This window comes from Stegostoma tigrinum, chromosome 22, assembly GCF_030684315.1.
Source record: "Stegostoma tigrinum isolate sSteTig4 chromosome 22, sSteTig4.hap1, whole genome shotgun sequence".
In the NCBI taxonomy this organism is placed as follows: Eukaryota; Metazoa; Chordata; class Chondrichthyes; order Orectolobiformes; family Stegostomatidae; genus Stegostoma; species Stegostoma tigrinum.
In genome coordinates this window covers 33,301,395-33,314,470 of record NC_081375.1, presented here as the reverse complement: position 1 = coordinate 33,314,470, position 13,076 = coordinate 33,301,395, and the positions used below count along the sequence as shown (strand labels likewise).

The window sequence follows — 13,076 nt, the reverse complement described above, 5'->3', positions numbered from 1 at the left end:
CGTCCTCCTCCAACCTTCATCCAAGCAAGTTGATATTGGCAAAACACCAGCCTCATGACGTCACTTTCAATACTTATCTTTGCAGCTCAGTGCCAGCGATGATGTGTGCTTCTACCAGATTGTTTTGTGTGCAAGACATACACACTTCTCATGCATCAAGACAGGAAACATCTTATGGCTTTTGGCTTGCATTCCTAGCTAACAGCGCACTTACTTGGAGGCTACCAGTCTCTGTAAATTGCATTTGCTTTTTAGTGCAAAACGCCAACAAGCAGCTTATTATAATGGAGAGCACACTATGTTGACATCACACCTGCAGCATGTGCCAACAGTTGAAACAATAAACATGTTTCATGTGCCATGTCTAAATGGCCAAGTCTGAACGTCAACTGGAGCAGCGAAGGAGTCAGTAAGGGATATCATCATACTCGAGTCAAAGTTCATGCTCAGTTCCAACCTGAACATGCAAGGACATTGTGCCACATACACAGTTAGAGGATGGCCAGGACAAGAAAGTGACAAGCTGCAGCCACCAGGTACCTGTTCTGATTATCATGTCAGGAATTCGCAACATCTAGATACTCGCACAATGAGAGGAGATGGGAGCTTTTGTACTAAAATCAATTCTATTGATAGAGCTAGCAGATAATGCTATACAGCTGCTACATCCCGATACTGAACTGCAAGGGTACAGAGAAATGTTCTGTGATGAAACAGGGTGACTTTTCTTTGGGTGTGGAAGGGGATTTTTTTAACACCCACTTTTGTTCTAGGCTTCAGTCAATTCTTAATTACTGTTTTGCCTTGGATCTCTCTCCCATCGAGTTATACTGATACTTTTCTTTTGGCTGTAAAGTTGTTTAAAGCTTTTCCAAGACCTTTGTATGACGCACCATGTACAGAGTCTATTTGGTATGTCTCTCCCCTAAAACAATAAAATGTTGCTTATTGGTTGCCTATGATGATGCATACGATTTTCATGGTAATACCTGATAACTAATTCCATTATATTTCATAGTTGTTATGAGACTGATGGGTCAGTGCTTACTTGGCTGTGCTTCATCACCCGATACAGCTAATTTATTTTTGATGTAGCTTCCCAGTATTTAAGTCCTTCAAATTCATTATTAGTGCATCCTAGTAATCCCTGCTCTTCAAGCTTTCTGTGGCTGATGGGCACCACAGGGACTGAGTTGCATCATTACCCACTAAAGGGTATTTTAAGATAAATTTTGTAAGTTGCCTTTGAAAATTTGATTTTTGTGAGTGTCCCTCAGGAGGTGAAGTATTTATTTCTAATCCTATTATCCTTGACTAAAGACCATGCTGAGTTTACCAGAAGTCCAGGAACTAGAGTCTGCCAATCATGGCAACATCACCTACTATGTACCACCCCCACCTTGCACTTCCAGCAACATTTTACTATCCTCAATACAGGACTTGCCATGTACAGAGGGTACCACCTATGTCAAGCTGGCCTCATAGTGGGGACAGCCTTCCTTTTTAGCCACTTCTTGAAACATGAGGGAAGTCCAATTGCAATGGCTACTGCCTACATCTCCAACACTAGTTCTGGAGGGTTCGCCCCTCCGATCACTCTCCCTGGTTTTCCCTACCTTCAAGGATACTTCAGCATGGAGGGGATTTCTTCTTCTCCCTCCAAAAAGGTCGCCTTGATCAATGGTGCTGCCAGAAATTTGAGGCACCAGCCCTTTCTTTGCTCCAGAGTCACTGACAAAGGTGCAATGTCATCCTGAATTGGTCAGCGGTTCCAATGGTGTCCTCTTCATTGGATGCTACTGGAAAAATCCCTTCCTAGGGTCTGTAGTTAACTGGCATGGACTCAGGATCCATTTCCTAGCCCAGAAGTGGGGATAATCTACAATTTCAATTACAATTTCATAGAACCCAGCTTCTTTTCACAGCCGGGATATAACTGTTAGCATTGTTCCAATCTAAGAGATCAATCTAAATCATAACAGAAATCACAGCATGAGGTCTGGAAGGCACTGTTTCTGGTCTGTCAGAAGTGCTGCTAGCTGGCTTTAAAACTTATTTGGGCTGGTGGAACTGACAACAATCATGCACGGAAATAATTTGGTGAGTCAGCAGGGTGATTTCAACCATCTGTTTCTGCCAAATGTCTGATTTGTGTCAAGTGTATATGATAGAACTAGGCCATTTGTTCCAACCAGTGTATGTCAGTATCTACTCTCCATATGTGTCTTCTCCCGGGTGACTTCACATAAACATATCATTACATCCTTCTACTCCTGTCTTCTGCATGTCCTTATGTAGCCCCCCTCAAAGACATTTACATTATTGGCTTCAACTACTCCTTGTATTTGTGCATTCTACTCCGAATTATTCTTTGCATAAAAATATTTCCCCTGAATTCCCTGTTGGTTTTGTTAGTGTTTATCTTAAACTTGAGCTATCTAACTTTAGATCCTTACACAAAGGCATTTTGTCAATTCTATCAAACATTTTCCTCAAATTAGTCACCCTTCAGCAGAAATGTTGTTTCAGAATGTGCCCCTGTCTGCTCACCATTAGTATATCCTCTTATTCTGGATATTATCCTTGCAGATCATTTGTGAACACTCTCCAAAACCCACACATCCTTTTTTATAGTATAGTTACAAATATATGATTTCAAGATTTTTATATTTTAGAAACATATCGTTTAATTAGGTGATTACCATGCTGTGTGTATTGCGCATAAATTGGAGCACAGGAACACAAAAACAAGAGTGGGCTATTCAGCCCATTGAACCTTCTCCACCAATCTGTATATGGCTGATCATCTATCTTGATGTCATATTGCCAAGCTAGCCCCACATCCATTTGTAGACAGAAATCTAACAATCTCTATTTTCAACTTACTTCATTATTAAGATTCCATAGTATCTGGGACAGAGAATCCCAAACACTCACCATCCACTGAATGGAAATGTTCTTCCTCACCTTAGTCCTAAATGGCTTGCCTTTTATCTGAGCCAAGTCTGTTGCGGTGTCAGAAACCCGGCTCTTGCTAGATTCTCTAATTAACAACTGCTGTAACCGCTATCCAAAACTAAAAATAGATTAGCTTGCGAAATAGACTTTGATAATTCCTACATCACCTGACTGATCAATTTAAACTGCCTAGTGGTCATTCATTTTGTCACTGCCTGCATGGTCTTAATCCGTGGTATGCCGTCTCTGTTAATCATATAATTTATGCGGTTTTCAGTTTAATTGATGCACCAACATGACTCCAGCCTTTGATCAAGTTCAAAAACCCAGAGCTAATGTTTTTGTACCTGAATGTACTTCCTGCATGTGTGGTAAACCAGGCCACAGGAAGCTTCCAAGGTTTTCCATGGGGTAAGGAAAGACATTCCACACAGCTATGCTGTCCTGCCATGACTTAAGGCTCCTTTCAAGCTATAATGTAGAAAGTAAAAAATATTCTTCAATGAATCTAGCTTTTTGCAAACATGCTTATCTTAGATATTCACCGGCTAATCAGCCTACAGCTTTGCTGTGAGGTCAATGTTTGTTTGCACTAATTCCTCTCCTGTTGGGTGTAGTTTCCTCAAACCCTCCATTCACCATTCCAACAGGCAAGCAAACTTCTAATAGTTCTCAGAAAACAGTTAGTAATCATCTTGTATAAACTAGATCATGAAAGAAAACTCTGGACACTAACTGGACGCTCTATTAGTGATGTACTTCAAGGCTACAATATATGCTGATGTCTGGATGTGGGCTCCTTAAGGATATTTGTATTATACTTCCTGACAATTATGAATCTTTTGATATGTTATAGCATTGTAATGTGTTTAGATATGTCTGTTTTGACAAACAAAAGCCTCAAAACATGTCACTGATTAAGATGTGAAGGTGTCAAATTCCAAATACCCCCACTGGGAGACAATTTCCATTAATTAATTCTTGAATATGTTACGATGTGTTCCACCTGTGTTACTCGTAGGCTATGTCTGTTGTACACTAAATGCTTCATCAGTTTACAGGGACTGGCATGGATAATTTTACAGGATAAACAATAGGTGGTCATCACCACTGTGAGTGAAGCAGCAAAATCATTCCAACACTAACCAGAGCATGCCAAATTGGAAAATTATGATTTATTAGGCTAAAGAAAGGATTGAAGGAATTACAAATCAACATTTTATTATAAATTGCATTGTATTGTGATATTACCCATATTTGCATCATTAACATCATGAAAATAATAAGGATATTAGTTAGTTCATAAAAATATGCTTTCCAATTTGTAAATAGAATTGTATCTCCATGTGAACTATGACTCCTTGCTATTTTGTAGATATCAATGTTCAACTCATATTTTTTCACAATATTTAATCATTTTGGAAAATAATATGCAAATCAGCCAGCAAACGCAGAAGATTAACTAATGTACCAAGTTTCTTGCTCTTAACATTCATGTCATTTTTAAGAAATTGTTGGAGATGCACATATTGACTATTAAATTATTGCATCAAGTTCAGTCAGGTAATTAAGAACACAAGTACAACATCACAAGTGCAGCATGAAAATTGTTAGTGTAGTGTCAATCAATTTTCCAGGTCGTGAAAAGAGAACAATTTAAATGGTTCAATTTCATTCCTGCATGTAGTCAGTTGTTTTTGGAGATTTTATTAGTCTGAAATATTTCCTTACATGTCTACCATTGCATCTCCACTAACCTATCCCTTAACCTAATTTCCCAGTTCAATTTAGACAACTCTGTCTTCATGTCCTAATAATTGCCCTTATTAAAATTTAAAATGCTAGTATTACATCTGCTCTTCTCTCCCTCAAACTGAATGTGAAACTCAATCACATTATGACCACATAAATAATTTGCCTATTTTCTACAAACTGAGAGTCTGATTCATAATGCTGATTGTTATTCTTGATGTTTGTGCAGCATTGCAAAGCATATTCTATTGGGTGATGTACCTTAATATTCATTCACTGTACTCCAACATTTCAAGCAATCTTCAGTGAATTCTGTTTGAGTGTTTCAGACAAATGATTGTCCATTGTGCTTTATTTTCAGACTGTATGTTGGAATTAATGATTTGGAAAGATGTAAGATCTCTGTTCTTTTGAAGAAAAGTCTGGTTATGCCTTTGAAGGGCATGCTCCTTCTTTTGTTTTCCTGCAGAAGATGACACTAAACAATAACTAAATTGATCTTTCACTTCATGAGCAAAATTGAGACTGGCAGGTAGAAAGGATTGAAATTAGACATAGTGCCATGGGCACATTACCCGCTCACCCCAACTCAATTTTACACATGGCAGGTGATGCTTTGAACTTCCCACCTGCCTTGGACTGAGTGAGACTCTCAAATAATGGCCTCTTACTGTCCCACTACAGATTTGACTGCTGTGGCTGGAGGAGGGAGCCTGCCAGGTGTAGAAACTCCACCAAGTTGCAAAATCCTGTTCCAGCAATCTGAAGCACCTTCAGTATAAAGTTTTCTGATTAAAATCATGCCAATGGCCAGTAATAGTTTGCAAGTGGACTGATTACACTATCTTTGTTTTCAACTAGCACCAGAGTAAAAAGACAGGAATCATACTATTCTCCACTAACGGTCACATCATGAGAAAGATCATCATATCCTTTCAATGGCCAATATTGTTACATTCTGGGTATATATTTTAAGTTCATTAAATTATTTTTTAAACAATAATAACTAATGTAGTGGTTTAGAATGAGTTGCATTCATTTTTAATGAGGGAACAAAAGGGTGAAAGAGGATGATACTTACTTTCATTTTGATTTACTGCATTAGTAATTTGTACATCATGTTGGTTTAACAAATGCACATTCTGCCTGAGAGCAGCAGCAGTGTTAAATCCCAGCAGAACACAAGGCACCAAATGGGTATGATGTATTTTTCATCCAAGAAGATATAGTAACAGATATAGAAAGCTTCTGGTGGGCCAACTTTTCATGGTGATGACGCAAACCGAAAAATGACAGATGCAGCAGTTTCATTTAGAGGGATATGAGAACTTTTAATGGACAACCATTGTCACACTTTATTATCCATGCTATTATTAATCTGACAACAATGTCAGATTAATAAAAGTGGGACTAACAATGCGTGGCAGCAACTGTCCACTAAACAATGTACAGAATAATGTGCTTGATTGTGTTAATCTTAATAAACTGTCAACCTTATCAAAATGACAGCTTCATTTCTGACTAAACTGCTTATTTAGATTAGGGCATATAAATCCATTTGGTGTGGAAAATAACTGAATTTGCTTGGCCCCCCAAAAAATGTCTGTATATGTGGGGAGGTGTGTTGCTGGACTAGTAATCTGAACCCCCGGCCAATGTTTTGGGCTTCATTGATTTAAATAGTACCATGGCAGGTAGTGAAATTTGGATTCAGTTATCAAAAAAATCTAGTCTAATGGTGACCATGCAACCACTGTCAATTGTCAGGAAAACCCATCTGATTCACTAATATCCATTTGAGAAAGAAATCTGCTGTTGTTACCTGATCTGCATGTGGCTCCAGACCCATAACAATATTTTTGATTCCTAACTACCTTCTGGACAATTAGGGGATGGGCAATAAATGCCAGTGGCTAGCCAGTGACACCCATATCCCATGAAAGAATTTAAGAAAAATGCTTGGTGTATAAGTTGGCATTTCCCATTCAGCCACAACTTACTATATCTATATCAATAATCAACTTCAAATTTTCAATAAACAAATGGAAGTTTTGCACATTGATGCAAGGAATCAACCAGGTAGTATAGGGTGACTTGCAAAGAAGAGCTGGAGTTTAGGACATGCCCACACTGAACAGATACCACACCAGCAGTTCACTTATACACTCACTGTATAAGACGACACTTGTTTTTGGAGGTACTTTTTCAAGGCATCAATAGTCGACTAACAGGTCAACATTTACAATAATAAGGTTTACTTTAAATTGTTCCGTTAGATTCTATTAAGATAAAAAGTTTCCATTGCCTTTAATATATTATATTTGACTAAATTAAATTATATTCCTATTTTTTGTTTGGTTCTGGGAATAGGCCCTTGTCTGATAATACTTCAGGAATAATCTGAAACATGCAAATAAAATATGACCAAACAAGAGGTGCATTTTCATTTTAGCCATTTAAGTTGATATCGCTTTGAAAACAGTATAATTCTGAGATGATTTCTAATATACTCGAGCTGTGACTGGCAAAAGTATTCAACTGTACCATGGAGCCCTATTCCACTTACACCACTGAGAAACTGAATCATCATAGATTATGTTAAATTGCTTCCCAAGCACCTTTCCTAGATTGCTTCAATTATTGTTATTTTGTAGAGTGCACAGTAAAACATTATGACATTATTCATTTTGATTTGGAGCAGCAGTTGTTCATCATAAAAACATAGCACTGGAGAGGAAGCAGTTTAAAATATTTCCTTAGGCTGTCAAGTATTATATGAATCTCCCCTCTATGGTTACTGGTTGTGGTCTGCCTGAGAAGGAAGTGTAGGACCCAACAAAGTATGCAGACCACATAATCAGGCGTTAGGAATGTTACCTGCAGGTACAGTTGAAAATGACATTTTTAATGATTATCTGTGTTTTATTAGTTATTAATCTTGCAGTTTTATTGAGTTTTTGTTAAAACATATATTTCTCCATGAAAACAGAATTATCATTGAAGATGTCATTTTCATTCTGCTTACCCCATTAATATATGTGATAAAAGTTTTGATCATGTGTATTTCAGGGGTAATTTTAATTTGAAGAATATAGCTACCTCAATATTGACAAATATGCATGTATCATTGCACTACCAGCTCAAACCTAATTTTTCCCTCAATAAAAGAATTACCTCACAGTTGGTTAAAAAAAATCAGCAATTTATCAATCGCTGTCCACTCACAGGCATGAGTAGACTCTTCAGCTTTTTTTATTTAAGCTATATAATAACATTGTTTATATAAGTTTGAGTTGTAGCATGAAATAAAATTAGGTGAGGAATGCATCCTCCAAGAAGGTTGAGATTTGCCAGTGACAAAATAGTTAATGAGTGACAGTTTTGACAAAACATCGCCTCAAAACAAGTCATGGTTTCAGAGGTGGTAAATGCATTTTAGCTTGTTGCTATCATAAAATAATTATTTGAGACTATTTGTGAAGGACATTTGTTTCATAATTTATTTTCCCAGTTGATTAAATTAGGTTACTTGATATTCCACAATCCATTTCTACACATAATTGCTTATTAAAACAATAATGGGAAGTGTTCCCTCAGGATAAACGAGAATAAATCATGAATTTCAAATGCATAAAATATAAAATACAAATTTCCTGTAACTTTCTCCTGAAATAAAATGCGCTTTAAAAGGGAGAAATGGATTGTAAATTTAGCTAAGTCATAAATATTTCAAACAGAAATCTGCTATATCAAGTGTTGTATGCAGCTTCCAGCAGTTTATTATTTGTATTTTCTGAGGTGTTATATTTTAGGCTAATCTAAACAAAAAAAAATACATTTTGCATTAATTGAGTTTGGTTCTGAGTAAATGAAAATGTTTACATGGAACTTATATGCTTATATTCAGCTTTATGAAATTGCATCTTGTTTAGCCTATTAATGTAAATGGAAATGTGTAATTTGGTAGTCACTTATTAACACTAAATTCTTTGTATATGTCAGAATTTCAGGATTTTGTTTTACGTAGCTATTTCTGATCAAATCAAAACAATATAATTCCAAAATGTTTTGAATGGGAATAATGAGTGATTTTTTTTTCAGTTTTTCATTATACATTGTTACATAAGCCGTAATATTGTCCATGAAGAGCCATCAACGGTGATGATCCTTGCATTATGGGTAAATCATCAGAAATTACCTTTGAAACAGCTACTTGTTAAGAAATATAACAGACAATCAAAAAACGAAATAATGACTTAAACTTTATTATATGTAGCAACCAAAATAAGGCCCCCTCAAGTAAGCAAGTTAACCAACTTGGCTATTACCCAATTAATAGTGGAATCTTCGCCACGACCCCACCAACAGTGGTCTGTCTCTTAAAGCGTCCAGGGTTAGATCCTTGTACAAAGACGTTCTCTGGAGTTCTGCTGCCCAATTCTTATAAGATTTTTTGTCCTACGGCCTATATTAATGATTTTTTTAAAGTCCTTTCATCCAATCACTGCAAGACTCCAGCTTGCCTTCCTATTGGAAGTAGCTTCCGTGTACGTTTGGCCTTAACTTGATGTTTGAAGACACAGCTTTTCTGCAGTTAACTCCTTAAATTCTTCTGCAGGGCAATCCTCATTCTTTGTGGCAATAAAGCATCCTGTTTATCAAGTCTGTGTCAAAGCAGTTTTGTTCATGAAGTCTCCACTCCTCCTATTCCCAGAAATGGCTAATTGATTTCAATTGCTGGATACGGTTATCCTTCTCCTTTAATAGTTTATTCCAGACAGAGTTATTGTTGCTTCTTTTTTTTGTTTATCTTTTGTTGATTCTTTCAATTTATGAGCAGTTATTAAAATTCTGAGGTCTGTAGTACATTTTTTTGAGTTTGCAGATTATGGACATTTTATCTCTCTTTCCAAGAAATAGTATTGTTGTGCGATTTATATTAATGTGGATATATGACTGGGAAATCAAGATAATTCAGCACTTCTGGCAAATGAATCCATATTTCACGCACATAAGAACTTTTTTATTCCACAAATTTGACCTATTTATTCCATTGTGTTTTGTGTAACATTTTACTTCTATAAGGAGTGCTCAATAGACAAGAGGTATATATAATTAGTTTTTCCTGCCCTGATTTTTTTTTTAGAACAGAGAGCATAGAACATTACAGCGCAGTACAGGCCCTTCGGCCCTTGATGTTGTGCCGACCTGTCATACCGATCTGAAGCCCATCTAACCTACACTATTCCATGTACGTCCATATGCTTGTCCAATGATGTCTTAAATGTACTTAAAGTTGGCGAATCTACTACCGTTGCAGGCAAAGCGCTCCATTCCCTTACTACTCTCTGAGTAAAGAAACTACCTTTGACATCTGTCCTATATCTTTCACCCCTCAATTTAAAGCTATGCCTCCTCGTGGTCGCCGTCACCATCCTAGGAAAAAGGCTCTCCCTATTCACCCTATCTAACCCTCTGATTATTTTAATCTGATTTGCTTAAAAGCTGCCTATGTCCAACATCTTGCAGTTCCAAGGGAAGGCCTTTGGCCTCAATTGTTAACTTTGGTTTTCCGTCCACAGATGCTACCTGTTCCGCTGAGTCTTTTCACTTTTTATTTGCGATTTCCAACTTCCACAGTAACTTGTTTTTGTTAAACTTAGCTCTCTGTCTTTATAACCCTTGACAAACATGCTAGGTTTTTGTTAAAATCATATTCCATGCTTTTGTGTTACAGCAGAAATTAAATGCATATCAAAGTGATGCATGGCAAAAGGCTGTCTTTGAAGAGAGAAGAATAAGGTATGGCTTACAGATTATAAATATTGTTTGAATTTCATAGTTTGGTTGAGTGTGATTTGCTCAGCATGCTTTTATTTAACAACAAAGGTTTAAAGTAAAATGCTTAGTTTGAGGTTTTTACTCAGCTAAAAATACAGGAATTATCTAAAAATAAGTTAAACTGGGTGTAATTTGTTCGCAGACAAACTCCATTTTTTCAGTCACATACCAAGAAAACAATATCTATTTTTTGGCAGGGTTAACAGTATAATCAACACAGAGTTAAAGACAATGAATTGTTTTGAATAAATTTCTGCATGTGTTGTGGTGTGTTTTAATTTGAATGATAACATAAAACTGAACATTTATTCAAGTATTCAATGTAATTTAGTCTGTTGTGGTATGCTATCATACTAAATCATGAAGCATACACTCTCAAATCAAATGTGATACTGAGACATATTTTATCAATAACCATGGAATTCACTTATAATTATTTACCATAGAAACATTAAGCGTTCTGTAGTAAGACAATATGTACGCTGATTATGGACTAGCAAAATTAAATTTTGATTGTCATAATTTCAGAATTTGAGTTAAATTAAGGTTTTAGATGTGCGGTGTTTCACAAACAATGCTGAGTTTCATAATCTCATTACCCAGTTGTTTAGTAATTTACTCAAATTATTTTTCAAGTTTCTAGACTAAATTTGAATTATGAGATGATGATTGAGGAGGGAAAATTATTTGGTTTTACTTTTGGATTGACATTGCACAGAAAATAGGCACATAGGTATGGTCTTAGCTATTTTCCTTCTAACTATTATTTCTAAGTTATTTACTAATTTTGTTATACATCAGCATTTGCAATGTGTTTTTTGATATCTTCTTGCAAATAGAGTTTGTAAAATGTCATTTAACTCTACAGAAAACCTTGCTGAAACATTCTGTATATCTAAGGAAGAAAGCACTGTATATATTTTGCACATTATTTCTGTGATATTAGTTTTTTTAATATCAAGACATGCAAATTGAAACCAAGAGAAACAAATGTTCCTTGGACATGAAAGTGGTCTCAGGATTAATGCCCAGAATTATTCAGAAGTATAAAATAATGAAACAAAAATGGATAACTGATAAAAACTTATTAGCTTATAATTTGATCAAGATTTTCTGATGTTCTAATTCATGAAAATTTAATTGAAGATTTTAAGACTTTATATGGAACCCCTAAGATGAGTTACAAGCGTTATGTATTTGCAGCAACGCAATGTATACAACAACTATATATTCCCAATAAGAAATCGAATTTGTCACTCAAAACTGTGCTGCTCTGCCACATTTGCTTGTGGTAAACTTAATGACCATGTTGGAGTACGTTCACAAAATGTGCTGAATGCAATTAGCAAACAAAGTAACTTAATATCCTAAGTAGAAAGTTATTATAATTCTATGTTCACATCAGTTTGTTTGACTGTTTTCACTTATTGCATTTTCTTGTTTTTCTGTAATGTATTGTTTGTACAACACCTCACTGTATCAGCTGAAGTCTCTAATTTTTGCCTTAAAAACACATTTCATAATGAAACCAGTTAACATAACTAATAATGTGAAGAGATCATGCTCGACTTGATAGACCAATTGGCCATTTTCTCCCTCTGCTAAGTTGCTATGCCTATAAGATAATATTTATTGGAATGGATAACTTTGCTTCTATGTAGTTTTCTGCCAGCACATGCTAAAATGAGTGAAGTTCAGGGAGCATGGGGAGACAGTAAAGCTTAGCAGAGATAATGGTTGTGTTTGTCAATATGCCTTTAAGTGGCATGCTCATGATATTAGTGATACTGGGAACTGCAAATGCTGGAGAATCCATGATAATAAAATGTGAGGATGGATGAACACAGCAGGCCCAGCAGCATCTCAGGAGCACAAAAGCTGACGTTTCGGGCCGAGAACCTTCATCTCTGATGAAGGGTCTAGGCCCGAAACGTCAGCTTTTGTGCTCCTGAGATGCTGCTGGGCCTGCTGTGTTCGTCCAGCCTCACATTTTATTATGCTCATGGTATTATCACTGTTTCACAGCGTGCGACTCAACGGTGTAAAGGTTTATGATTCCAGTGCATCCCTGAGCACTTGAAGCATGACACTCTACTGAAAGTATGCTGTTCCGTGGAACTAACAACTTAGTTTTATCAATTCACTTATGCGCGTGAAGAATGTAATACTTTTATATTGTAGTTTACGACAATAAATAGGCTTTAACAGGTTATTAATGGTTTTAACTGTCCTTGATATAGGGTCTGAATAGAAACTTGCTTGTTTTTATAAGTTGGTAATAACTTGAAATTTACAGGTTTTGAATAGATTTTAAAAATGGTAGTTTTTCAGTATCGAGTGCATAAGAGTGAGGATTGGATTAGATTGTTAAAGTTTGTCTCTTTTCATCTTTCCATTGCTTCTGAAGAGTGCCAATGATGGATACTGGGTGAGGAACTATGGAAGTAGTATGGAGGATATGAGGGACTGTGGGTGGATGGGGGCAAGAGTTGGCATTCTGTTGACGTGGTAGGTGTGAAGAATTG

At 36.3% G+C, this 13,076-nt stretch overlaps 1 protein-coding gene across 12 annotated transcripts in view; it reads left to right on the top strand.

Annotated features, from left to right (window-relative positions):
• tnrc6c1 (trinucleotide repeat containing adaptor 6C1) overlaps nt 1-13,076 on the top strand; it is a 637,257-nt gene that overhangs the window by 276,062 nt on the left and 348,119 nt on the right. For all 12 annotated transcript variants that reach the window (XM_059653753.1, XM_048554723.2, XM_048554726.2 and 9 more), the window contains one exon: nt 10,448-10,512. In XM_059653753.1, the coding sequence (XP_059509736.1) occupies nt 10,448-10,512 (65 nt within the window). Of the gene's footprint in view, nt 1-10,447; nt 10,513-13,076 lie in introns of those variants that run through there.